This window comes from Ctenopharyngodon idella, chromosome 13 (genome assembly GCF_019924925.1).
Source record: "Ctenopharyngodon idella isolate HZGC_01 chromosome 13, HZGC01, whole genome shotgun sequence".
NCBI classification, from domain to species: Eukaryota; Metazoa; Chordata; class Actinopteri; order Cypriniformes; family Xenocyprididae; genus Ctenopharyngodon; species Ctenopharyngodon idella.
Genome location: NC_067232.1, coordinates 6,568,256 through 6,593,631, shown reverse-complemented (window position 1 = coordinate 6,593,631; position 25,376 = coordinate 6,568,256). Strand labels below are relative to the sequence as shown.

Sequence of the window (25,376 nt, the reverse complement as noted above, 5' to 3'; positions counted from 1 at the left end):
TCATTAATATTCCAGGATTTCCAGGTTTTCCAGGACGCGTGGGAACCCTGTAGCCTTCCTGATAATTTTCGGGACTCAGACACGCTCTCCCTGTTTAAATCTAGATTAAAGACACATCTCTTTAGCCAAGCATTCACATAATACATCTCATAACCTCGTACTCCAGTTATATCAGATGAAATGCACATAATTATCTTTTGCCTTAAATGTTATGAACAGCATATGATAATTATTTTCCATTTGCTTTTCTTTTTCTACAGATTACACCAGCTTCAGTTTGGATCCAGCCTCTTACAAAAATTCAGATGACCCAACACCTGTGAAGAGATGACTCTGAATCAACATACACATCTACCAAATTTTCTATATATTGCAATCGTTATGATCACAACTTGTAATAACTGCTTTAATAAGATCATTGATTCTGCCTAAATGAATACATGATGTTCACTAACTGCATGATTTTGAATATCTTAGAACTGTACATTTCTGGACATATTGTAGCAAGTCTAAAGAGTGTTTTATGTTCTGTTCGGATAAATCTAAGTGCATGTGTTCTTTCCTGTGTTATGGTTCAGCTTGTGTGGGGCTTTAAGGGGTGGGAGGTTCTCCTGAAAGAATAGCCTGCGTGGTGTTGTGTGGGCGGGGTTCTGGGGAAAAGGTTCCAGAAGTTTGTTCGCTGTCTGTGTGGCAGGAGCATCGGCCAAACAGGTGCTCATCTTAATAAAAAGAAGACTAAGCTGTTAAGTGAGTCTCATCATTTCCTCCATTCGTTACAATATGGACATTACTTGGACACTGTCACCTCTGATAACAAATTACTCTAAATTGTAATGTAGAAACATGCATTTTCTGTAAAGCTGCTTTGAAACAATATGTATTGTGAAAAGCGCTATACAAATAAATGTGAATTGAATTGATTTGAATTAGCTTTTTTAAATGTGCCTTAGAAAAAAAACATTACTGGTGTGCATCTTGAGACAAAACTATGGCACTGACATATTTTAAGTCTAGGACTAGACTTAAGCCTTGTCTGTGAAACCAGGCAAAAATATCCTGTGCAGGTGCTTAAATAATACACTGTTTTATATATTTTGGATTAATAAAATAAAGCAGAAAAGATTCTTGAAGTAGAAAAGAATTGTTTTATGGAATATTTATTATACTAATAAAAATTACCCTATAGGCCAGGGCTTGAAACTGACTTTATTATTGTTATGGTTTTACATCTATTTGCTTTATTTAGTTAATTTAGTATCCAATTCAACAACAAATGTATTGCTAGCTGTTGTGCACAATGCATTTTATTGCATTTATGCTGCATTTTCATTATGCTTGAAAAAAGTAACTACCCATTCTAAATTACAGAACTCTGACAATAACTGGCAGACCCCAATCGCCACTGCAACAACACGCTTTTAATAACCAAAGAAAATATGGTGCATGATTATCATTGTGCATTCAGGTTACTGCTCCGCTCTCAGTGATACTGACACAAATTTTCCATCATTTCAATATTAGATGTCAAAATGAGAAGAAATGCAATTGTATGACAAAATTTTGCCATCCACTGTGACCCCTGAAGTTCCAGGACTCACATTTCACATCTTTTTCTTACTATTCTTTTCTTTTAAGATGGGGCCTGAAGTAAGGCATTACATGATTTCCCCCTGGCATAGAAAAAGTCCATCAGCAGGAGAATATTTATGAAATATCTTTATGAAGCTATTTTTGACTCCCTCAGGACAACCTAGTATGTTTCAGGATGGAGTAAATAAATTATAACCGGAGAACAGCTCGTTCATTTTTCCTCCTAAAGCAAACCACTACAGAGAGACATACATAACATGTTTCTAAACCCATTAATGTCAAGCATGAAGCCATGCAATCTCTGTCCTTCCTTGGTATGACAACATTCACAATTAAGTAGAGTTATGTATCCTTCTCTCCTTCTCTCTCTCTCTATCACAATTAAGTAGCGTTAAGTATCGCAAACTACCTCACAATACACTGGTTTCAGATTAACACGTTCTTTCCTTCTCTATCTACCATTTACCTATCTGTTTGTCTGCCTGTCTGTCATAAGGCCTTTAACCATGCACAATGACATGCACTGGCAAGACTTTCCTTAAAAGACGAGTTAAACTTTGGTCTCTATCTCACAGAAAGTTTTTGTGGAACTTGAAAAAACTAAAAGAATATTGCACACAAGTCACTTTTATGGGGCTTTGAGTCTTTTTTGAAGCTTGAAAGCATTCCCACTCACAGTAACTGCATATAAAATGATGCAATTCTTCTTTAGTACAATGCTTCAGAATTTCTCCTTTTGTGTTCCACAGTAAAAAGAATCAATCAATATGAGAGTGCCTACATTTTTGGTGAACTTTTCCTTAAATCTCTGACTGACTTCTCTGGCAGATTACAAGGCATTTTAAAATGAAATAGACATCTGTGGAGATTGTCAAAGATAAGGGAAATACAAGGTCGGATCCTTCAGTTAAGCTCTTTTATAAGCTCCTCACCTCCCCAGAAGGCACTCTGATGAGTGACACTGCCCATAATGTTCTAGGGACTATTCTTAGATATACAGTACAGCATTAGAGAAACCAAATTTTGATGAAAGTGCTGCTGAAAACAACTCATAGGAGTCTGTACCTATTTTCACACTTCGTCTACAGCCACAGAAGTACCACTTTACGTTTGCAAAAGATAACATGTCACTTAAACATGATGATTAAACATAATCAGCATGGGTGATTCTTCAAAGAAAGCAGAGTCACAGGGCCAGTTCAAACACGCTAAATACACCACATCATTATCCCTTACTAGAGAGCACAATGTATTTGAACTCAAGGAAGAAACCATTTTCAAGCACCAATGTAATTATGCCTCTATAGTCTAAATTAAACTATTCAACCACTGAATGTGCATTCCCATTTTAAACCTTAAGTTTAAGCCACTGAGAATACAATTCTCTGAGGTGTTCATTCATAGCTCAGGAGATTTTATTGAGTTCTCAGTTATAATTTAAATATCAACTTTGACTCCTAAAATTCCTTGTGATTAATAAAATAAACACAAATGAAACAACTGTGGACATGTGGTAAGAGTTTAGCACTTTAACATTAATGTGAACTGGACAGACAATGTGATAAGAAATGTTATTTACCGCAGATTTTCTGAGCAAATCTAAGCAGTTTTTGATATTACTGAGACCTCTTTAGTCTTTTGCAATTCTTATGATTATTCTGGCCGGTTTCTTAGGAGAAATAGGAGATTCACGCAAAGCCAGGGTCTCAATTTGCTCTCCATATATCGCATTGGTGTCTCAGAGAAATAAAATGAGATTTTAAAGAGATATCTTTAGTGATTTACCTTTACTATTGTTCAGTCAAAAGAGTTCTCCCACATACATTTCTGCATGTAAACCATAACGAAACTTAAAGTTTGACCTGATGGGAATCCACAGTCTCAATATCCATATGGTTATATTGTGTCTGATGAATTCATAGATAGAGTTATGACATGATAAAGATATCTCTATGTTGTCTTCTGACTTGACTGCACTTTACACCAACTTGTAACCTTTAATGAATCCTATGCTCGGTATCTGATTATTATGGTACACGCAGCAATGCTATATAGAAGAACCATTTTTGGTTCCCCACAGAACCTTTCAATGATCATTTCCTAAAAGAACCATTTTATTTTTCTTAGTGTAAAGAACCTTTTTACATTATAAAGAACCCTTTGAGTTTGAGACCCTTTGAGTCCTATGAATGTTAAAAGCTCTTTATGTAACCACTGTTGCCAATAAAGAGACTTTATTTTTAAGGGTGTATTATGTAGTAAGCAATATGTTGTTTTCTATTTTTAATGCATGTGTGCCATATTAAAATTCTTTAAAAACATTTGCAGATGCATTGTCTATATTATCTAAGTATCTAACATATATCTAATTCCCTCTGAAGATATGCTGTATGTAATAATAGACTAGTGGGGGGGAAACGAAAACGCTTATTTCTGGCCTTTGTGCTCTTAATAACAGTAAAGCAAACATTTAACCAAGAAGAGAATGTACTGCTAACGCCACATGTAAACGTTGTTTGCAAACAAATGAACCTGTTACCCGGAGGGAAAAGCGTTACTCACTTGAATTTCCCTTGGCAATGTTGACATTGGTCTCCAGCCCATCCCTGGTCACAGACGCAAGTTCCATTGATGCATCTTCCAAAGATGCAGTTTTTATCACAGGTTTTGGAATAGGATCCTTCAGTGCATATTAACAGGTAAAACATCATAAACGTGAAAAGGTACGTCCTGAGCTCCTCAGTCCTACATAGGAAACACCTCGTGGAGAAGCTTGAAGACATTCTTCTTCTGCCAAAATCCATCCTCCTGTTCTCCTCTGATCTAAACATAGAGATAAGGTTACTGTCTTCATTAGACTTCAAGTTTCTAATTCGGAATTCTCTACAGAGCAGAGAAATACTCCTGGTTTTGTTAAAATGTGTATGTTGTCATTGCCACAATGCATGAATGTATTAACCAATATGTAATGTAACTTTCTCCAGTCTGTTCTAGAGGATGAACATCCACCTCAGCGCGTTATTCCTAAAAAGCCAAAACCGTATCATTTATATCGTTCCAGAAATAGCGACATAAGATACAGATGTGCAGTTATGTTCGTAAACTATGCCAACATAGTCGAAAAAATAACTGCGTGATTTGAGCATGCCTTTCCAAACAATAAGTCGTGCTGTTGTTGCCGTTTCGCCTTTGTTTCTCTCAGAGATGCACTCGGAGAGGAATGACAGCTCAACTCCTATCCAAAACAATGTGCAGTTCCCTACTGCTGCTCCTGCTGAGCTCAGAGCGAAATAACGAATCTTACTACGGAAAAGGTTTGGCTTATGAATATTAATTAGATTACGCTGATGTTGCTTGGTAACCTTCATCGCGCGTCCACTCGGTCACGTGACTCAATTAATATTCAAGAGCCAATCCTTTATCATAGTAGGATTGGAAACTCGTAGTCGTCTTACATTTAAAGCGATAGCGCCCTGTTCATTTGTGCAGAGCTGCATGCGCGTCGTGCGGGTCATAAAGTTGTGGTCTGAACATAGGGGAGGTACCGAAGTTCTACGAGACCATGCTTCTTTTTTTTCCATCAAGGTCACAACTTAAAGGAACACACCACCCAAAAATGAAAATTCTGTCATCATTTAGCTACTCACCCCCATGTGGTTCCAAACCTGTATGTATTCTTTCTTCTGCAGAATACAAAATATGTTGTCAGTATTTTCTCATGATCTCAACACAACCAAAGTTGTTTTCTCCTGTTTTCTCCATTCACGCCATGTCGTAATTACCGTAATAATTCTGAACTGTAAAAATCCTTCATTTGTAGAACTTGTAATAACAACATGTGTACCACATGGCCGCTGTACCACCTGACCACTGCAGATTTAAGGTGTGTTCGACCTGAAGCGGCACTGTGCAGACCGATTGGTGTATGACAAGTATACAGAGCTTTATTTATGGTAATTTCGAAATGGCGTGGATACAGCATACTTTCCCCTCCCTCTTGCAGCGACATCTCTTCTCTTCTCTGATGACGTGTTTACTGGCGTGAGGGCGGGACAACCCGTCACTCACGTGAGATCACACCATCCAATCAATTCCCAATGGAAAAAATCAACTACTGTCAGTAAAGCATTATAGGATTAGTTCACTTTAAAATGAAAATTACCCCAAGCTTTACTCACCATCAAGCCATCCTAGGTGTATATGACTTTCTTCTTTCTGATGAACACAATCGGAGTTATATTAATAAACATCCTGATGCGTCCAAGCTTTATAATGGCAGTGAGCGATACCAACGAGTATGAAGTTGCAGAAAGTGCATCCATCCAAAGCAAAACGTACTCCACATGGCTCCGGGGGGGTAATAAAGTCCTTCTGACGCAAAGCGATGTGTTTGTGTAAGAAAAATATGGGAAAATAAGTGTAAAACGTTGCACCAGTTAAGCTTTATTCGTAAGTTGAATATGGAAGGTATAGGACGTAGGGTAAGTTTTTTGAACTGCGAGAGGCATTACACTTTCTTTGTAAGTTGAATATAGAAGGCGGTCTGGCGGAAGCTAGATATTTTACTTTATAACTTGTTAAATATGGATATTTTTCTTATACAAATGCATCGCTTCACTTCGGAAGGCATTTATTAACTCCCCGGAGCCATGTGGAGCACATTTTGCTTTGGATGGATGCACTTTCTTAAGCTTTATACTCGTTGGTCCCATTCACTGCCATTATAAAGCTTAGATGTGTCAGGATATTTATTAATATAACTCCGATTGTGTTCAGCTGAAAGAAGAAAGTCATATACACCTAGGATGGCTTGAGGGTGAGTAAAGCTTGGGGTAATTTTCAGTTTAAAGTGAACTAATCTTTTAAGCTAACTGGAATGTTTATCTGTGAAACAGACATCAACATTTCCCCAGAAACTTAGTCATATTTCTGGATCAGCCTTCAGAATATCTATTTTAGGGTGTGTGACTGTTTATCTGCAAAATAGTCTATTGTTCACTTATCTGAGCTAAATACTTCTTAAGTTACCTCATGGGATAAATAAGCATGAGCGATGAGGGTGATGATGAGGATCAAGTTACGTAAACAGCATATTAATAAGGTCATATGTGGAATAAGCATAAACAAATTAAAATGTACAGAAATCACACTTTTTTTGCATTTTGCAGCATTGAAGATATAGTCCATTGCCCTCAAACAAGATTCTGGACATCCTATGCCAGACGGGAATGTCATCAACTCTTCTGTACAAATCATATATTTATAACTCAGCACAATCCCGTGATTTTCTTTGGATGACATAATTTTATTCACAAAATAAACTAGGCCTACAAAGTATGAATAAATGATGACAATATTTAAAAGTTTATTGCTGATGTTCGTCTTTTTACAGTAAACAAACAACATTATAAAACATTATTTCCATTCCTTTACTCTGGTGAGACTGAAGTGAGTTTCAAGGGTGTCTAAATGCACTGTGCTTTTGCAGGGAATCATTTGCAGTGATCATTACATAGGACGACAGAAAATGACTGTATGCCAAGTATAGACAAATAAAGATGTATCATCTGGGTAAGATGTCAACAACATTCTCAGAAGGCCATATACACAGCCATCACTGCACACTCACAGTGGGAGAGAAATAAAATTATCTCACTCAGGAGAACTGCTCTTTCTCTCTCAGGAAATTAGATTGGCTCTGTTGATAGAAACCAAGGAAAACAGAAAGTCGTGGCATCCTTTGTATTTATAAGGGGGAAAAAACTTTGATATTGGACAAATTTGTACCACTTTATGTAATCTGGCTGCCCCACTGGAAAGGGAGATAATCGAGGTTGATTAGGGCATGGGAAGCAAAACTAGATTCGATGAGTTGCTACAACAAGAATTGCCATTTAAATTTTTGACAGTTGAAGATTTTATGACATTCAGCAAATTTTCATGTTGATTTACATGTTATAGCAAGTCATGAGCATGTGCAAAAGCACATTGATAAATGACAGCAAACCCAGGCATCATTGTTATAAAATATATAGAAGTTAATAATAAAAAAAGAAACTGAAATGGCTTGTAAGTCTTTTAAGTATTATTAAATGTGTCTAATTTTAAAGTACAAGGCCCATGAGACAGTTTTGGTTTGCTGTGTTTTAGATTATCTGCCTTGGATAACTTGAAGTAGGTCACAGTGAATACATCAGCCAAAGCACCTGCAATGAAAGTGGTTGTGGAACACTGACGAGGAGGATAAACATGTGATATCACATTCTGTAAACGATTTATAGCAGAAACAGATTACGCAATAGAGCCAACCATCTGTCCTGACTACTTACAGCTACAGAATTACTGTGTGTAGAACATTGTGGGGAAAAAATGTACTTATTAAATAATAATAATAATAATTTACTTTATAATTTTTCATTTATTTTTTATAATTATAAAGCCTACATTTTAAGATTAAACACACATACTGTACATCATCATCACCGTCCATTGCCCAATAACAGAAACTATGCCTGCGTCTCAATGTGCATACTATCCATCCTAAATAGTATGTGATATTAGTAATATTCAATACTATTTAGGGTGGAAAGTATGCACATTGGGATGCAGGGTCTGATACAGAGAGAGAGAGGGTTAGCACTATTTAATCATAGCCTTTATCATGTGACTGATGCACAAATTAGAGGCAGCTGGAGATTGCTCTGAAAACAACACTGAAGAAAAGGCAGTGTTTGTTTATGTGTAAAGTGTTGCAATACATTACAAAGGGCAGGAGATTAAAAAGATGCATAGATGCAGTATTATTTATTTAGAAATGCACTTGTTTCCACTGAGAAAATATGTTACAGTGATTACAGTGTATTTCCTATTTTGGCTATACTATTTAAAAACAATCTCAATACTAATTTAGAATTTTAACTGTAATATTACATTTGCAAAATCATCCTCTTAGTTTGTTGTTATTATGGAAATTATAGGCCTATTTTAAAAAGCTGTAGTTTGGTGGTGACATGGTAAAGCGCATCAATGGGAAAAGAGATATTCTAGTGCCCTCTTGTGGTCAAATACTGAGGATGCTGTAGAGGCACTAAACTTTTAACATACATAGGACTAGAATTAAAATAGAGTTACTCTTAATGAAGTAGAATAAGGCCTTTTGAGTTGCATATTGAAGGCCTGCGACTTTTTTTTTTTAAGTAGAACAGAAGATTGTTTACTTGATTTTGCTAGTCAAACAAGAGGCCAGAGTCCTGCCACAGTAATGGTGCGTTGCGTTACATGGGAAATTCCTAAGCCCCGTAGGAACTTTTAACTTGAACGCCCCTTCAAAGTAGGGAACTCAGGGTAAGCGTAACAACCCCCCGACTTCAGAATCCAATATGGCTGCTCAGAGCATCAGCCATAGTGAAACAGTAGTAATATGTTATTTATTAGCATTTCTGTTTGTTTGTCTCAATAAACTCAGTGGTCCACACAGTACTATCCAACCTAGGTGGACATGATATTTCGCAATTATCTGTGCAAAATACCCCTTTTTATGTGTTTGTTTTCCGAATGAGCAAGCACAAGAAAGTTTTGCTTGGATTAAAATTTTGTCCATCTTCAACTCGGTTGTGACGCCATTCCCAGCTCCAACATCCCTCTTCCCAGGTAAATGGAACGCAGCATTAGTATGGTAATTAGCCCCTTCTGTAATAACACCATCTGTTTTCATTGAGGACTATTAAAAATAATAGACCAACTTTTTAGGCCAACTTTTTTTGAAAACATATAATTCACAATTGTTTCCTTATATGGAATTAGCATAGTTTGTTCTCAACTCTTGGGAGTACACTAAAATACATATGGCCTCAGAGCACAAACAGATGTAGACTAAAAGCCATAAAAAAATAAAAATAAAATAAAAAACATTTTTATTGCTCATGGGGCCTTTTATATATTTATAGTATACGTTTTGCCTTTTACCTTTGTATTTATCCTGATATCTTTCCTCTTCTGCAAGCATGACCTCTCACAATCCACACTTCGGACAAAGTCTGCAATGAAACAAACAGTATCCTGCTTTGTCAATATGATCTGTGAACTGCCAGCCTATCCATTAATCCAGAAACATTCTCTGACTGCAGGACTTTTTGTTGATACATTCAATGCTTATTAAATTATTCAGAATCCCTTCATTTTAACATATTTTCAAACATTAAAGAAGTAGCCTGTAGATACTAATGTAAGTCATGTAATGACCAAAGAATTGTAGCAGATTTTACTTGCTGTACTCAAGTATAGGTAAACTTAATATAAAACATTTGAAATACAAAAATAAGTGTTTTGACTTTTGTCAGTTGCACAGATCCTCACATGCATATGCCTGTTAACCCCTCACACATACTTGTATAGATATGCACACACACACACACACCCACACACTCACAGGACACTGACCTTATACACTGTAACACTCAGAGTAGGTCTGCAGTGTCACTCCCCCAGAGACCAACGGCCAGCATGAATCTCAAGCTGTGGCTGCTTCTCCTCTTTCTCTGTGCGGTCATTATCCCTGCACAGGTGTGTATGAACAATTATATACTGATATATCATAGATTCCTTACCTTACAATACTTGCTATACTGTCAACATCAGACTTTTGTTAATTTGAACCTGTTAACAGTCACCTCCTTTTTGAGCATAGATCTAAACTTAAATGGTTGTAATTCATGAATGCTTTGGAATACAGACCTAAGGTTAGTCTCTTTTTAAAGAAGACACTTTTTTATTGCAGAAGTGAAAGCAGCTTCAAAAAAATGAAAGTGTAATAAAAATTGTAGAAGTTTAAGTCTACTGTAAAGCAAAATCTTTTTAATTTATACAAAATATACATTTTACAAATTAATTTAGACTCTTACATTGCTGAAAAATCAAAGCCATAATGTCGTTGAATTATTAGAAAATAATGCACACTTAATACAGTTATTAATGCAATTATGAGAGAGAGAAAGAGAGAGAGAGAGAGAGAGAGAGAGAGAGAGAGAGAGAGAGAGAATATGGAACTAGCATAAGTTACCTGAGTCTGTCCGTCTGTCAACAGTGTTCGGCAGCAGTGTCTCTACTAATAGCGAAACTGTAAGTTTATCTACTTCAATAAGCGCACAGTTATTACCTCGCTGGCGAGACATGTCATGTAGGTTTTAAGTCACTAAACTATTTTACTGATTAATTCGTCAGAGCAGCGCTGACAACACGTTTTTGTGCAAGTGTGTGCGTTAGAGTTAGAGAGCGGGAGAAAGAGATTATGTGCTTTCAGGACATAATAAAACGTATTTTGCGGTAAAAAAAAAACTTGGAAATAATTTGTCGTTATAAATTATCTATTAAATAATAAATTATCATATAATTATTTGCTTGGTCAGTGTCGTTGTGGTTCTTTGGCTGTTGTTTTGTGGCCTGTAAGGACCTTTTGAAATAACTGAAATCGTTTGGGCAAGTGATATGGAACTGTAATGCGGTCAAGACCTGCCTAGAACTACTTTAATTGCACACCTTTGAACGTTCGTCAACCAATCAGATTCAAGCATTCAACAGCCCCCGTAGTATAGACCTTATGTAGCCCCGCCCCTTTTCAGCGCTGCGCTCGTTGTCTTTTGACTTCCGGTTTGTATTTCCACAGCGATCTTACGTATTTATGAATGAACTGCTCGTTTTAAAATCTTCTGGGTCTACTGACATTTGTTAAGACATCTGCTTTAAACATTACAATGCTCACGATAACTTTAATTAACTCTACAACAAGTAAAGCCACTTCACCGGCTAATTATTCTTCAACAGCGATGCCATAGAAATATTTAGAGCTACCGCAAAAACGGAAGTTCAAAGACAATATTAAAAAGATGGCGGCGCGCTTGTTTCTCTGGCGCATAAGGTCTATAAAAGGTTTTAAATCACTCGAATGGTACTTAATTTATGATGATTACTAAAATATGTGATGGGGGGCAAAAGGGCAATATAAAAAGTGTGCCAAGTGTCCCGCTACCGGAACACTGTCAGGTAACAAGCTAAAATACATTGTGTTATATTACTTTTTTTTTTTTTTTTTTTCATTTGAATGAAAATTAAGTGATGCTATATTATGTTTTGTTTTGTACTTGGTCAAATGATGGTCACAAGCAAATCTTTGCCTATACAGTAACCACGTTTTGATTTATATTCTCTAATATTTGAATATCAGATATGAATCACGTTTAGTTGATCTTGATAAAATAATGCATTTTCTGAGCAAGTTTCTCACCTCTCAATAGTTGAAGAAAGAGAAACATGAAAAACATGATAAGCATGTTGAACATGACAGACATGGTAAGCATGTTGGACATCATGGACATGATAGACATGGGCACCATGAGAAACAAGGGTGGCCTGGTAAACCTCATGGGAAGAGAGGCAAAGGAAGATTGCAGGGTAAGAAGTCAGCTTTTGGGTTGAAATGTAATACATATGCATACACATCTTTGCAAATGTTCTATTTGTAACATATCAGACCTGAAGGATGAGTTTGACACCTCAGACGACACTGATGATGATGACGATGCCAGCGATTGGCTGTTTGAGCTTCAAGGCCTCAGAGGTATGATTCATTAAACAGATTTCTTCCTTGTATTGTTTATGCTACCATTCAAAAGTTATTCAGTAAGATTTTTTCTTCTTTTTTTTTTTTTGGAAGAAATTAATATAATATTAATAAATACTCTGCAAGGATGCACTAAATTGATCAAAAATGACAGTAAAAACATTTCTAATGTCACAAAGATGACTATTTCAAATAAATGCTGTTCTTTTAAACTTTCTATTTACCAAAGAATCCTGAAAATAAGAGTTTATATTTTGGTTCACATACAAACCAAAATATAATGTTATAAATGTTATATCAAACTAAAATCACCTAAACTATGATCAAATAAATGTTTCCCCCTTTGGTAATTCAGGAAAATGCATCCCAAATCCATGCCTGAATGGCGGGGTGTGTGAGGAAAAAAGGGATAAATTCAAATGCAAATGCCCCAGGCAGTTTGTCGGTAGATGGTGCGAGAGAGGTACTGTATGAGCTCACTTCACACCACCTGCACATTCACATATAGATCTTTGAACTCATTATGAAAAGCATTTGATGTTTGTTTTAGGGAAAAGGGTTTGTAAAAGAGGAACCTGTGGGACAGGACTGTGTCTTCTCACCTTAGCTCCTCCATACTATAAGTGCAAGTGTATTCCACCATTTGCACCACCACACTGCAAATCACGTAAGACTTAGGGCACTGAACTCATGCTGCACTGATCCAGAGTTACTCAATAAACAGACCATAGCATTTCAGGTTTGGTTCTAGAATGCTCAGACAAAAAAGTAAAACTGGTCTACAACTAATCATATTTCTTAGAAATTTGAGTTATATACTTGTCGATTTATGATTTATGTCTTTTTGTTTAGCCATTCCATGTGCACCAAACCCTTGTCAGAACAATGGCAGATGTGTTTCAGAAGAGGGTGATTTTGAATGCATCTGCCCGGAGGGTTTCAGTGGACATTACTGTCAAGTCGGTGAGTATATATTTTGCCATAATTACAGAGAGTCTAAAAGATTCTGAATTAATGACATATGACATTTTTAAAATGTATTGCAAGTTAATAAAAAATATATATCTTTTTGGTGCTTCATACATAAATAACTAGAAAATATGACATGTTGAAAAAAGGTGAAAAAAAAAAAGTTTTTTGATGGGCATTATATACTGTGTGTGTATGTATGTGTGTGTGTGTATATATATATATATATATATATATATATATATATATAATACACGCGCACACACACACACACACACACACAATAAATAATATGTTGTTTATTATTCTCATTATACACACCCCTATAAATCTCTCTTATATTGGTCAATGACAAAAAAAGATCTTTAAGAAACAAATTGCACATTTAAAAATGTGCCAATTTCTTAGAAAAGCAATTTTTGTAAACATGTTTCATGAGTTAGTTTCAACACACATTGACAAAAAAGAAAATGATTTACTGAGTTAAAGGATTAGTTCACTTTCATATACAATTTTCCTGATAATTTACTCACCCCCATGTCATCCAGGATGTTCATGTCTTTCTTTCTTCAGTCGAAAAGAAATTAAGGTTTTTGATGAAAACATTCCAGGATTATTCTCCTTATAATGGACTTCATTGGCCTCCAAACGGTTGAAGGTAAATATTACAGTTTCAGTGCAGCTTCAAAGGGCTTTAAACGATACCAGACGAGGAATAAGGGTCTTATCTAGCGAAACGACCGGTCATTTTCTAAAAAAATTTAAATGTATATGCTTTATATAAACAAATGATCGACTTCCAAGTGCTTCCGCCAAAACCGCACTTCCGTATTCTTCGAAAAGCTTACGCTGTATGTCCTACCTACTCCTTCCCTATTCTACTTACGGAAAAAATGTAACTGGCGCTGCGTTTGTTCTGTAAGTTGAATAGGGAAGGTGTAGGACATACAGCGTAAGCTTTTGAAGAATACGGAAGACAGAAGGACTTGCAAGGCGATCATTTGTGTTTATAAAGCATATACATTTGAATTTTTTAGAAAATGACCAATCGTTTCGCTAGATAAGACCCTTATTCCTCGTCTGGTATCGTTTAAAGCCCTTCGAAGCGGCACTGAAACTGTAATTTTAACCTTCAACAATTTGGAGACCATTGAAACCTTAATTTCTTTTCGACTGAAGAAAGAAAGACATGAACATCTTGGATGACATGGGGGGTGAGTAAATTATCAGGAAAATTTTATATGAAAGTGAACTAATCCTTTTCAAACATGTTTTTTCTTCTTTTTTTTTTAACTTTATTTTTATAGAGGACATAGACAATCAGACAGACAAACAGGGAAAACAGTCAACATAGCTTCATGGGTACTTACATGGATGTTCTTTGAAAATGTAACATTTCTAAGGTGGAAAAAAAACTGTTTACCAGCACTATATTAAAGAAATCCTTGAATAAAAGATAGTCAACAGGCTACGATGTAAACATATATACATACGAAGGCGCACATAGACATACATATACATACACACAGTCATTCATATACGCATACAAACATACAAAAATATACCATAGCCATACTTTTATGCTGTTCTAAAGTAATATTTACATACAGTATGTTTACATATATGCATATATACATTACTATTACATTATGTTAACATGTTTTTCTAGGTAAAAAAAAAAAAAAAGTATTTTTTAAAATCATGAATGCCAGTTTTCTACAGTTTATACCATGTGAGACATGAATCTGAATCAATGAATCTGACTTACTTTGGCACATTGTTATGAGGATCTAGAAGGGTCTTTCCTGTGATATTAATTTCCTGTTTTATAGTTTATTGTAACATTACAACAACATGAACAAACAATCATAGTGTGCTGTGACTATCCTCAGACCCAAATGACTGCTATGAGGGGGATGGACAGTCATACAGAGGAAAGGTGTCAGAAACTGAAGAAGGGGACGAATGTCTCGACTGGAACTCTGAGTTCATTCTGGATAAAGGATCTTTTCCTTCAACTGCATTTGCATCTAGTGAAGGCCTGGGACCGCACAACTTCTGCAGGTTAAAAACACGTGGAGACCAAAAGCCTGAGACTTACATATTTAATTAGTGACCTAGCAATTAATTTTATACGAAAACATATATATATTATTTTTTTTTAACTTTTTTCAAAATCCTAAAACTTTGTTTATTTACAGGTTTAAATTAATTTTTGACCTTTTTTTTTTTAATGTGCTCTTAAACTTTTTGATTCCACTTTATGTGCACACATGTCAAAAACACACCTACTGTACACATCTGAGCTTGATCAGCAGTGGACTTGTAATCATAGTAACTCTCAAATGCAAATCCTACATCCCTCTGTATCATAGAAACCCTGATGGAGATAAGAAGCCATGGTGCTTTATAAAGAAGAACAAGAGACTTCGATGGGATTATTGTGATGTCAGAAAATGTCCCTCACCTGGTAAGACTGATAATAAAGTCACAGTGTGGTTTATAATCTGATGTTTTTCCATCAAGAGCTCAAACTCAACAAGACTAACATACAGCACCTCTATGGCCTTCAGTCACTTGAATGAATAAAGCAATAGTCATATCTTTGAACCCTCTCTGACCTAGCAGATGTATTAGTTACATGACATAACATTGCTAAATCTGCATCAAATTTTATTCCACATTAGTTGCCACAAATTCAGATATTCCTTTTATGTTGTAATTTTTTCCATAGCAACAACTACCAAAGAAATGGTGACCTCCACCACTAAAGCTCACCCCACCACAGCTGCATTTATAGATGATCTTAAACCAATAGTAACTACTCTCCAACCAACTATACCAGTTAAGACAGGTAAGACTTCCTCATCGTTACTCATGTGCCATGTCTAGTAAGAATGAATGAATGATATTAATGATATAAATTGTCTTTAACAACATACAAAAGAACTATCTGCCTTTTGAATCATTATGATCATTGTTGGCTTTACAAAGTAAAGCTTATTATGATGATGGGGGAAAAAAGCTTATTATGATGATGATGATAATAATAAGCTTAAATAGCTAGTAGATCAGTATTTTACTTTGTAAAGCCAACAATGATCATAATGATTTAAAAGGCAGATAGTTCTTCTGTATGTTGTTAAAAAAAAAAATAAAGTTGCAAGTTACTCAGTATTAACATATTGTTTACTTAACTGTTTTATAATAGCAACATCACACTCTGAATTGATACAAATCCTCAGATTTTGCACTTTTTCCAAAAATGTCTCCTACCAGATGCCAGCATAACCATCACTATTGCTCCACCACCAACCATACCAAATACTACTTTTACAAGGAGCTTTCTTACCTGTGGTAAACCTGAGCCGAAAAAACAACTAAACCGGATTTATGGAGGTCTTAAAGCTATTCCTGGAGCCCATCCATGGCAAGTATCAGTGCAGATCAAACCTAAAGGATCAGTCCAAAGCTACAGGCACATCTGTGGAGGCACCCTTATCAAGCCTTGTTGGGTGCTGACTGCGGCCCACTGCATGTAAGTATGGCCTTTAGTACAATATTAAAGTACATATTTCACCCAATGACCACAGAAAAATGGTGACCCAAGACAATTTAAAGTATCAAACAGACATAGGATACTATAGCCTAATGGTTAGATCTGAACTGTTTTGAATTTTGCAAGCAATCTCTTTTGTGCACCTGACAAAATTGCTTTGAATGTGCATGTACAAAAAGACAGGGTAATATATTTTTTTAAATTACTGATTACTCTAAAATGAACAAGAAGAAAATGTTGTGCTTTATTATAATTATTAATATTATTAACTTCAAACAAGGTAATATGTGTGCTGTCTGGTTTGCTTTTTCGGCGGTTTGTGTGCTTTGCTCTAAATCACATATTGGGTGAGTGTTAGTTGACTGATGGACAGGATTGTGTAAATGTAACATCATGTTATTTTTGCCCCATCCTTGCTTTTCAATCCATGAGAACTATAAACTGATTTAGTTCATATTACACTGCATTTAATTAACAGTTAGCATTATGAATTATCGTCTTACTGTCATCCTAAAACAATGAATTTATGAGCTCTCAATATTAAATTTTACTTCTAGCGTGGAGAAACCTGAAGTCTGAAATGTAATTTATCTGCATTATTTCATGCTTCTTTTTTTGTTGTTATTTTGAACCATGGCTTAGTTTTATTTCCTTTTGTTGTGTGTACAGTGATAAAAAGCATGATTACAGTGTTGTATTGGGAGGATTAAATCTAGTTCAAAAGGAGTCAACAGACCAGACTGTGCTGGTGGAGAACACTATCATCCATGAGGAGTACAAGGAAACTCCTGACGTTGTCTACAATGATATTGGTGTGTATTATAGACATTTATTTGCACAAATAAACAGGGTTTTAACTCTTTTTTTATATATATAAAAAAAAAGTTGCCAGCCAGCATTTTTAATCATTTTCACAAAACTTTCATGGCCCCCAGAATATTTTGTTGTATGAATATCTGAACATAGCTTCATGCATTTTTTTTTTAATCAACACTTGGAAGGTGGGTAAGTTTCATTAAATAAAGCAACATTTTGAACAAAAAGCTGAGAAAAATCACATTTTTGTCAAAGACTACATCCGGATCGGATTTAGAAAGATGATCAAAACAGATGGAGTAGATCGCTTCCATCAACACCCTCAAGCTTCACGGTCCTATACCTGGGTCGATATTTCATTCCGTAACATTAGACTGTTTTGATTTATATGCTTTTAATATATCTTTTTACATGTGCATAAGCCTTGCTTCTGTCGCTTGATTCTGCTTCTTCCTCGCCTGTGTTTTGATCTGGAGATTATGTATTATTTCAGAAAAAGCACAATAGCACCCCCTACCGTATAACAGTGAACAACATAGATTGCTGGAAAATTCAGTCAATGGTGGGGAAGCGTTGTGTCATAAATTAAGAAAAATTGTCAATGGCGGGGAAAGAGTTAATAAGTCAGTGTTATAGATTGTTTTAGATTTGTTGTAATGATTTTTGTTTTATGTATTTATTTATTTATTTATTTATTTTGCTCTCTGTTCTTAATCTCATCAGGCTTTTATTTTGAAGTTTGTGATTCCTTTTCTTAACTGTGTCCGAAATCGTCCCCTATGGCTATCACTCTAATATATTGCACTATTTTGAGTGTCAGCCATTGTTTTGTGGTGGCCATCACCATAGTGGAAATTATGTAGTGCACTCATTCAATCCCATAATGCACCACAACAAGTAGTGTACAACTCCCTGATTAGACAATACTTATAATACTTATAATACACTGTTAAGCTGCGGTCACACTAAACTTTGAGCATACGAAATTCCTTTGTACACTGCAACGGTCGTGATACGACGTCACACTCTGCAGTGTCTTTTTTATAAGCATGAATTCAACATATAACAAATAGTAATACATTCAAAATGTAAAAATATATTCGAATTTACTGCAGAAATATCTTTCTTTTAATTCTACCAAGAGGTCACGCCGTGACATATCAATGTTCTACATGTCTTCAAGTGATGCAAATTCACAGGTCAGAGTTTGTCAAACTTAAACTTTGGAATGCAGCGAAATGCGAAACTTTTCACATGAGCTTGCATTTGTGGTCTGATGGATTCGTATGCATCAGACCACATGCATGGTGCGGGTATGACATCACTTTGTAGGCCAAAACGCAGAAACGAGTTAGCATTTTAACACTTCCGGTTCCGTCGTCCCAAAGTCAATGGGTTTTTGAATGGGATTTTGGTAAAATGGCTGAAATAAGGTCTGTAGCAGGGGCGTTTCCTCCGAGGAGGCAAGGGAGGCAGTGCCTCCTCAAAAAAAAAAAATAGGATGAGAAAACAATCCATATTACATATAAAACAACACAAATATTACAAATTATGACATTAAAAAGAGCGCAAGTCACTCGTATTTCTTAAGGAACACTGCCCAACAGCGACACCCGCAGGTAAAGTTACAGCAGGAGTCATGCCTCCCTTTGCTCTCATAGAAAACCATAGAAAACCATCAGACCCCCGGCATATGGTGGGTTTTGTGGGGGGTAATTGAGAATGAATGGGGGAAAGTCATGTGAGAGGAGGCAATGTCTCCATCGCGCTATGATTGGATGTAATTGGTTATGATTGGATATGATTGGTTTGTGCGATAAATCCCGCCTCGTTTACGTGCACGTTCCGCACATCAGTTTGAATGAACAAATGATGGCGTCAATGGGAAGACTAATTGAAAAGTAAGTAAACAAATCACCCAGTTAGATATCACTGCTTTATGTCACGTCAAAATCAAACTTGAAATGGACTGAAAACACGATGACTACGGGGGGTTTTAGTGCAATCAGCTTGATGAAATTAAAAATACAATTCGTGTCTGTGACAGACGGTGTTTACGGAGCATGACTGATAAGTTGACTATTAAAAAGAAAAACATCAATACACAAATAAAATATATTGTTTAAATTATTATTGCCTTTAGTTATTATTTTGGAATGAATGTAGAAATGCTTAAAACTTAATAATTGCAATAACTGGGTAATAACTAGGTACTAACCCTGAACCTACCCCTAAACCTAACCTTAACCCATGTAGTTACCTTATAATACCCAGTACTTTCTTAGGTAAGTACATAGTAAGTACATGTAAGTGCACATACTGTAAAATAAAGTGCAACCCTAATTTTCATTCTTTCTTGTGATACAGCTCTATTAAAACTGAAAGCTACTGAAGGAGAATGTGCTAAGGAAACTCAGTTTGTGAGGGCCGCCTGCTTGCCCAAAGAACCTTTCCCAGATGGAGCAGAATGCAGCATTTCAGGATGGGGAGCCACAGAGACGTGTACATCTCTATATGTCTATTTTTGAGTTTTTGTTGAAAGTTCATCAATGAAAGGACTGAATCCATTCTCTTTCCCTTCCTGTCTGTAGCAGAGTATGGCTCCATGCATTTGCTTGATGCACAGGTTTTGCTCATTTCTCAGGAGGCTTGTTCAAACAATAAAGTATATGCAGCTTTGCTGGATGACGGCATGTTTTGCGCAGGCTATCTCAAGGGCGGAGTTGACTCCTGTCAGGTGAGTCATCATTTTTAACCGTATAATGTCACTAATATTGAAAGCTGGTGCTGCTCTAACCAGAATGACATTTTTAAACATATGAGAGAAAAGTAAAATTACTACAAAGTAATTCTGTTGTTGTCAGATGTCAATACTTTATATCTCTCTGTCTTTCTGACAGGGTGACTCTGGTGGGCCTCTCACTTGTGCCAAGGATCAAATACACTATATCTATGGTATAGTGAGCTGGGGAGACAGCTGTGGAGAGAAGAACAAGCCTGGTGTCTATACCAGAGTCATGAAATACTTGGACTGGATCAATGAAAAAATTGCTGGGTAGCATGTTCATAAAAGATAACCACGACCACAATGTTTTTGTTGTGGTTGTTGTTGCGTACTCGGATCTACCAGTAGTGCTTTGTACACATTTTTATTGTAGAGTTTGAGATGAATCTTTTTATTAATTAATAACATCTTGTGTCATCATCAGGATAAATACTTTTAAAATACACAATAATTTAAAAAAACAAAATTTCAGACAGCTACTATTGAAATATCTTCCAGTTTTTGACCAATTTGATGTGTCCTTCCTGATATTCATTTCTAGTGTCCATATAGCTAGCTAGCAGTAACATGAAATGTTTCTTGCCTCGACTAGCTAGCTATACATACCATTCTAAAGTTTGCGGTCAGTAAAATGTTTTTTTTTTTTTTATACTTTTATTCAGAAAGAATGCATTATATTGATCAAAAGTGGCAGTAAAGACATTTATGTTACAAAAGATTTCTATTTCAAATAAATGCTGTTCTTTTTATTCATCAAAGAATGCAGAGAAAATCTATTATGATTTCCACAAAAATATTAAGCAGCACAACTGTTTTCAACATTGATAATAATAAATGTTTCTTGAGCTCCATATCAGTATATTATAATGATTTCAGTCATGTGACACTGAAGACTGGAGTAATGGCTGCTGAAAATTCAGCTTTACCTACACAGGAATAAATTAAATTTTAAAATATTATAAAACAGACAATAGTTATTTTAAACTGCAATAATATTTCACATCATTGCTGTTTTTGTGTTTTTTGTCAACTAAATGCAATCTTGGTGAGCATAAGAGACTTCTTTCAAAAACATGAAAAAAGCTTTTGAACTTTTGAATGGTAGTGTACTTGTGGCACGCATATCTATTTGGTATAGATACAGTATGTATGCCATAATCTCTATTGTACATGTATTTATTTATTTATTTTTTTTTAATTTACAAGAGCCACAGTACATCAAGTTTTTAATCACTTATGCAACTATTTTGTAAGTGCTGCTCACTTCTAAGCACTGAATACTTCTAATTGATGATGAATGAAATCATGTGAAGACGTATATATGCATATACATATTCATAACTGATTGCAGTAGTTAATTTGCACTCCTGGCAAGACAAACTAAAAAATTTATACATAAAGTCAGCATGAAATCATACAAACCTGTTATAGGGAGGTCTTCTTGATCTAAATGTTATACATACCAGGTATGAGTTTTTAAAGATGGTTAGGATTGACAGATCTTAATAGGTTTTGAGTTTGTCCCCTGAAGATCATGACCTGGACAAAGAGCCAGGTGTAGAGAGTCTGTAAATGTCCCAGCACAAAACGAGTACAGCGGTGTCATGCTATCCACCCCTAAAAATGTCACCAGACCTCCAGGAAAGCTGCAGAAGATCCCTATCCGATGAAAGCACGAGGAAATGGGCAAAGGATGAGCAATACCTCCATGCCAGGCAGTGTAGTCTCCATCAAAGTACTCCAGACACCAAGATTCAGCATGCCGGCCCAACCAACAGTCCTCCTTTTGGCCTTTTCTTTGGATGGATGAGTAGGTGAGACCCAGTTCCCAGTAGATCTTTCCACTCACATCTACCTCCCAGTAATGGCGGCCAGAGTCCCAACACTGGAGACTCAAGACGTTAAGGGTGTTGTCAAAGCGGCCCTCATGCTCAGGGAAATCCTGCCATACATCTGTGAAAGTAACACAGTCCCCTTCAAATGAAATAATCAGCTTGGGATGGGCAGTGGAAGGGTCCAGGACCACTCCTGAGGAATCTGCGAAATGAAGACAGGTTCAGAACTAAACTCAGAAATATCTGAGTTAAGGTTTATATCTTTGAAAGAACCTATATGGAACACTACTGTACTGTAATTTGTTTGTCAATGAGCTAAAAAGTAGCATTCATTTGGTGCAAGTCATTCATGCAAAAGATCAACAATTTTATGGGCTATTGCACAGTAACTCACAGCTCTTCAGCAGCCTCTTGGCAATGGGGATCTGAGAGCGGATAAACAGTAGTAAATTGTTGGTGAGGCCCAGTAGCTGATCTGATTTTGTCTCATCAAGTTTTATGAGACCTGGGTCTGTCGCTGTTAACAATTCCTGCACCCTGCCAACAAAAGTATGTTCAACATTTATAGCAGCACTATAGATAACACTTGTCCTCCATAAAAAAAAGGCTGAGGGTTATCAAATTAAGGTTAGTATAAGTCCTTTATATGATCTATGGATTGTCCCAAATAACATAATGACCATGTATCATTTTCTGGTTAAGTTTCACATTCTGGTTGGCTAGATTTTTAATGTATTTGAAAGAAGTCTCTTATGCTCACCAAGACAAGCAATTATTTGATCAAAAATACAGTAACTACTACTAAATATGATTTTAAAATTATGGAAAATAATTGGCAAACGATTGAAATGACCCAAAACTCAGATTAATATAGGGATACTTTATTCTAGATATCTTTTAGACATGTTCTTAGGTTTTTAGAAACTGAAATATTGGCTGGAATCTCATTATTGTGTTTACATGATGCTTGTATAATCAGAATATGACTAATTTCGGAATAGTATCAGAATATTCTTGTGCGTGTAAACTTACTCAATAAGCCCATCCAGCTATAGGATGGAAACTTTAATTTAAAAGAATATATTTGTTCCAGAATGCTAAACAGTGTTTCATTAATGCAGCACATTAAATAAACCTAAAACATGTTTGCTTGAAATTGATGCTGTCTAACATGATCTCTACAATAATAATTCCTTTGTAGATGAGTCATTCAGATGTCATGGTGTCAGTCAAAGGCTATAGCATGCCTGACATGGTGACAAAACAATCTCTCTTAAGTGCGGTTCTAAATATACATACCTATCCTCATACACTGTGACCTATGAGAGAGAGAGAGAGAGGCAGATATACATAGTGAGAATGTATTATGTTGCATGGATGGTAGGTTTCACCATGTAAAGTTGGTCATTTGAATTATTTGGCTGTTCAGTATGATATGGTCATACCCAGCTAACAAAAATACATTCTAAGAGTGTTGTGTTAACATTCCCGTTACGTTCCCCAAGTTATTTCTGAATGTTCCCCGAAATGTTCCATTAAATAAACAATTTTTCTTGGTTATACAAACTTTCAGGGAACATTACATTTTATAATTTTGAAAAAATTATGGGAACGTTAGTTTTGAATGTTCTATGAATGTTCTAAAACAAGTAGTAACATTTATAACGGAAGTGATTCAATCAAAAACTTACTTCAGCTCGATGACAGCCCATACCACACATGGCAGGTCAAGATAACACTTAAACAAATAAAAAACAAAAAGAGTCCACAACAATAGATTTGTCCAACCAATTGCTCATAAAAGGCTCACCCTGTCACCAGGCTGTATGTCATTGTCCTTCATCTCTTCATTGAGCTGGACCTCTATGTCTCTGAGGAGGACACAGTTTGTCTCAATGAGGTTGTCTAGTGCTTGAACCGCAGCCGTCTCCTCCATCTCCAGCAGGGACAGCGTGATCCTACAGTCCTCCTCCAGAACTCTCCGCATCTCTTCATACTTCTTCACTATACTCTCTCTCACTGCAGAGGACTTTGACTGAGAAAGATGAGCAAATGTTTTAGACTAGACTCAATTGGGTAATCCATAAAAATGACAAAATAATGTTAATTTAAAACAGTAAACAGTAGGTAATACAGGCCCAAAAATTGTCATACATTTATATAATCATGTTAAAAAGAAACTTGTAAATAATAGGCTACAGGTTAAATAATATTGCAATGTTTTTGTTGAATATTAAAACAAACAATGCTTGATTTTATTATATAGTTTTGACTCACTTTAATTTCATTTTGCTTGCCATTCAGTTTCTTCAGTCTACATCTGATCACTTCCCTTTGCCTAATAAGATGATCCTGGATATTTTTTTCCATGTCTTGTTGAGAAAAGGAAAACAAAATACATGAAAATTCATGCAAACTTTTACATTTTTAGGATAAAAAAAGGTAAAAGAGAACAAACCTTACCTGACACTGAGCTTTCATGTCACCTTGTTGGACTGAGTTGTCAGACTGAGAGACAGTCCTTATGTTGCTTTCACAAATCCTTAGGGGGTAATTTGCAACTCCGTAGATGTTCCAGCAGGCGAGATTTTAAGGAGCTCATGCTTCACTGATAGTGAAAGCAGATCACATGGGTGGGTCACAGTGGCACAATCCTGCCAGAGATAAATGGCATTCACCTTGACTTGTTGCTGTGACGCATCTGTCGCTGCAGTGCTGCTTGCCACCTGTGACGGAACACTCACATACCACTTCCTCTCCAGGCCATTTTTAGAGGTGGTATTTAAAGAAGTGGATAGTGAGACATTGTCCCATGTGGATTCACAACAATCAGGCTTTGTAATACAGTCTGTGTATGCTCTCTATTAATGTTACTCGCAGTGAAACTAAGTATAAGTGGATTCTGGGAAATGCAGGAATGAGAAGGTCAGTTAGTAGCACGCAGTAGGGCCTACGATTCTGAATAGTGACAAGAAGTGAATGAGTTAGGTGTAACACTGAACACAAATCATACAAATCTTTAACTTTCAGCTCCGGCTCACAGATGAATCCACCAGATGGCAGCAGAGCATACACATGGCTGGTCATCTTGGGAGAATCTGATAAATTGCTTCTGGTTTACAAGATTTATGAGAGAAAACAGTTCTGATGATTAAAATCCTAAGGTTGTTGTTGATGACAATGATGAAGATCATGCTGACATCATTC

General features: G+C 36.0%; 3 protein-coding genes across 12 annotated transcripts in view; 1 reads left to right on the top strand and 2 right to left on the bottom strand.

The window, feature by feature from the left end:
* The window catches only part of atrnl1a (attractin-like 1a), a 243,238-nt gene extending 233,091 nt beyond the window's left edge, over positions 1-10,147 (bottom strand). For 4 of the 10 annotated variants that reach the window (XM_051916272.1, XM_051916273.1, XM_051916274.1 and 1 more), the window contains exon 1: positions 4,153-4,864. In XM_051916272.1, the coding sequence (XP_051772232.1) occupies positions 4,153-4,421 (269 nt within the window). In that variant the 5' untranslated portion in view covers positions 4,422-4,864. Of the gene's footprint in view, positions 1-4,152; positions 4,905-9,555; positions 9,627-10,029 lie in introns of those variants that run through there. The other 6 variants (XM_051916270.1, XM_051916271.1, XM_051916269.1 and 3 more) reach the window with 5 other exon arrangements.
* Positions 10,057-21,185, top strand: LOC127524611 (hyaluronan-binding protein 2-like). The gene is made up of 14 exons (XM_051916276.1): positions 10,057-10,152; positions 11,880-12,036; positions 12,116-12,202; positions 12,561-12,668; positions 12,756-12,872; positions 13,058-13,168; positions 15,067-15,238; positions 15,550-15,644; positions 15,909-16,028; positions 16,454-16,712; positions 17,403-17,545; positions 19,917-20,051; positions 20,141-20,286; positions 20,450-21,185. The coding sequence occupies exons 1-14, from the start codon at positions 10,093-10,095 to the stop codon at positions 20,606-20,608; spliced, it is 1,869 nt and encodes a 622-aa protein (XP_051772236.1). The 5' UTR covers positions 10,057-10,092; the 3' UTR covers positions 20,609-21,185.
* LOC127524612 (E3 ubiquitin-protein ligase TRIM39) lies at positions 20,969-24,864 on the bottom strand. The gene is made up of 6 exons (XM_051916277.1): positions 24,633-24,864; positions 24,447-24,541; positions 23,980-24,204; positions 23,469-23,488; positions 22,564-22,706; positions 20,969-22,371 (listed from the first exon to the last, which is right to left on the bottom strand). The coding sequence occupies exons 2-6, from the start codon at positions 24,537-24,539 to the stop codon at positions 21,821-21,823; spliced, it is 1,032 nt and encodes a 343-aa protein (XP_051772237.1). The 5' UTR covers positions 24,540-24,541; positions 24,633-24,864; the 3' UTR covers positions 20,969-21,820.
* Positions 24,865-25,376: the final 512 nt, after the last annotated feature.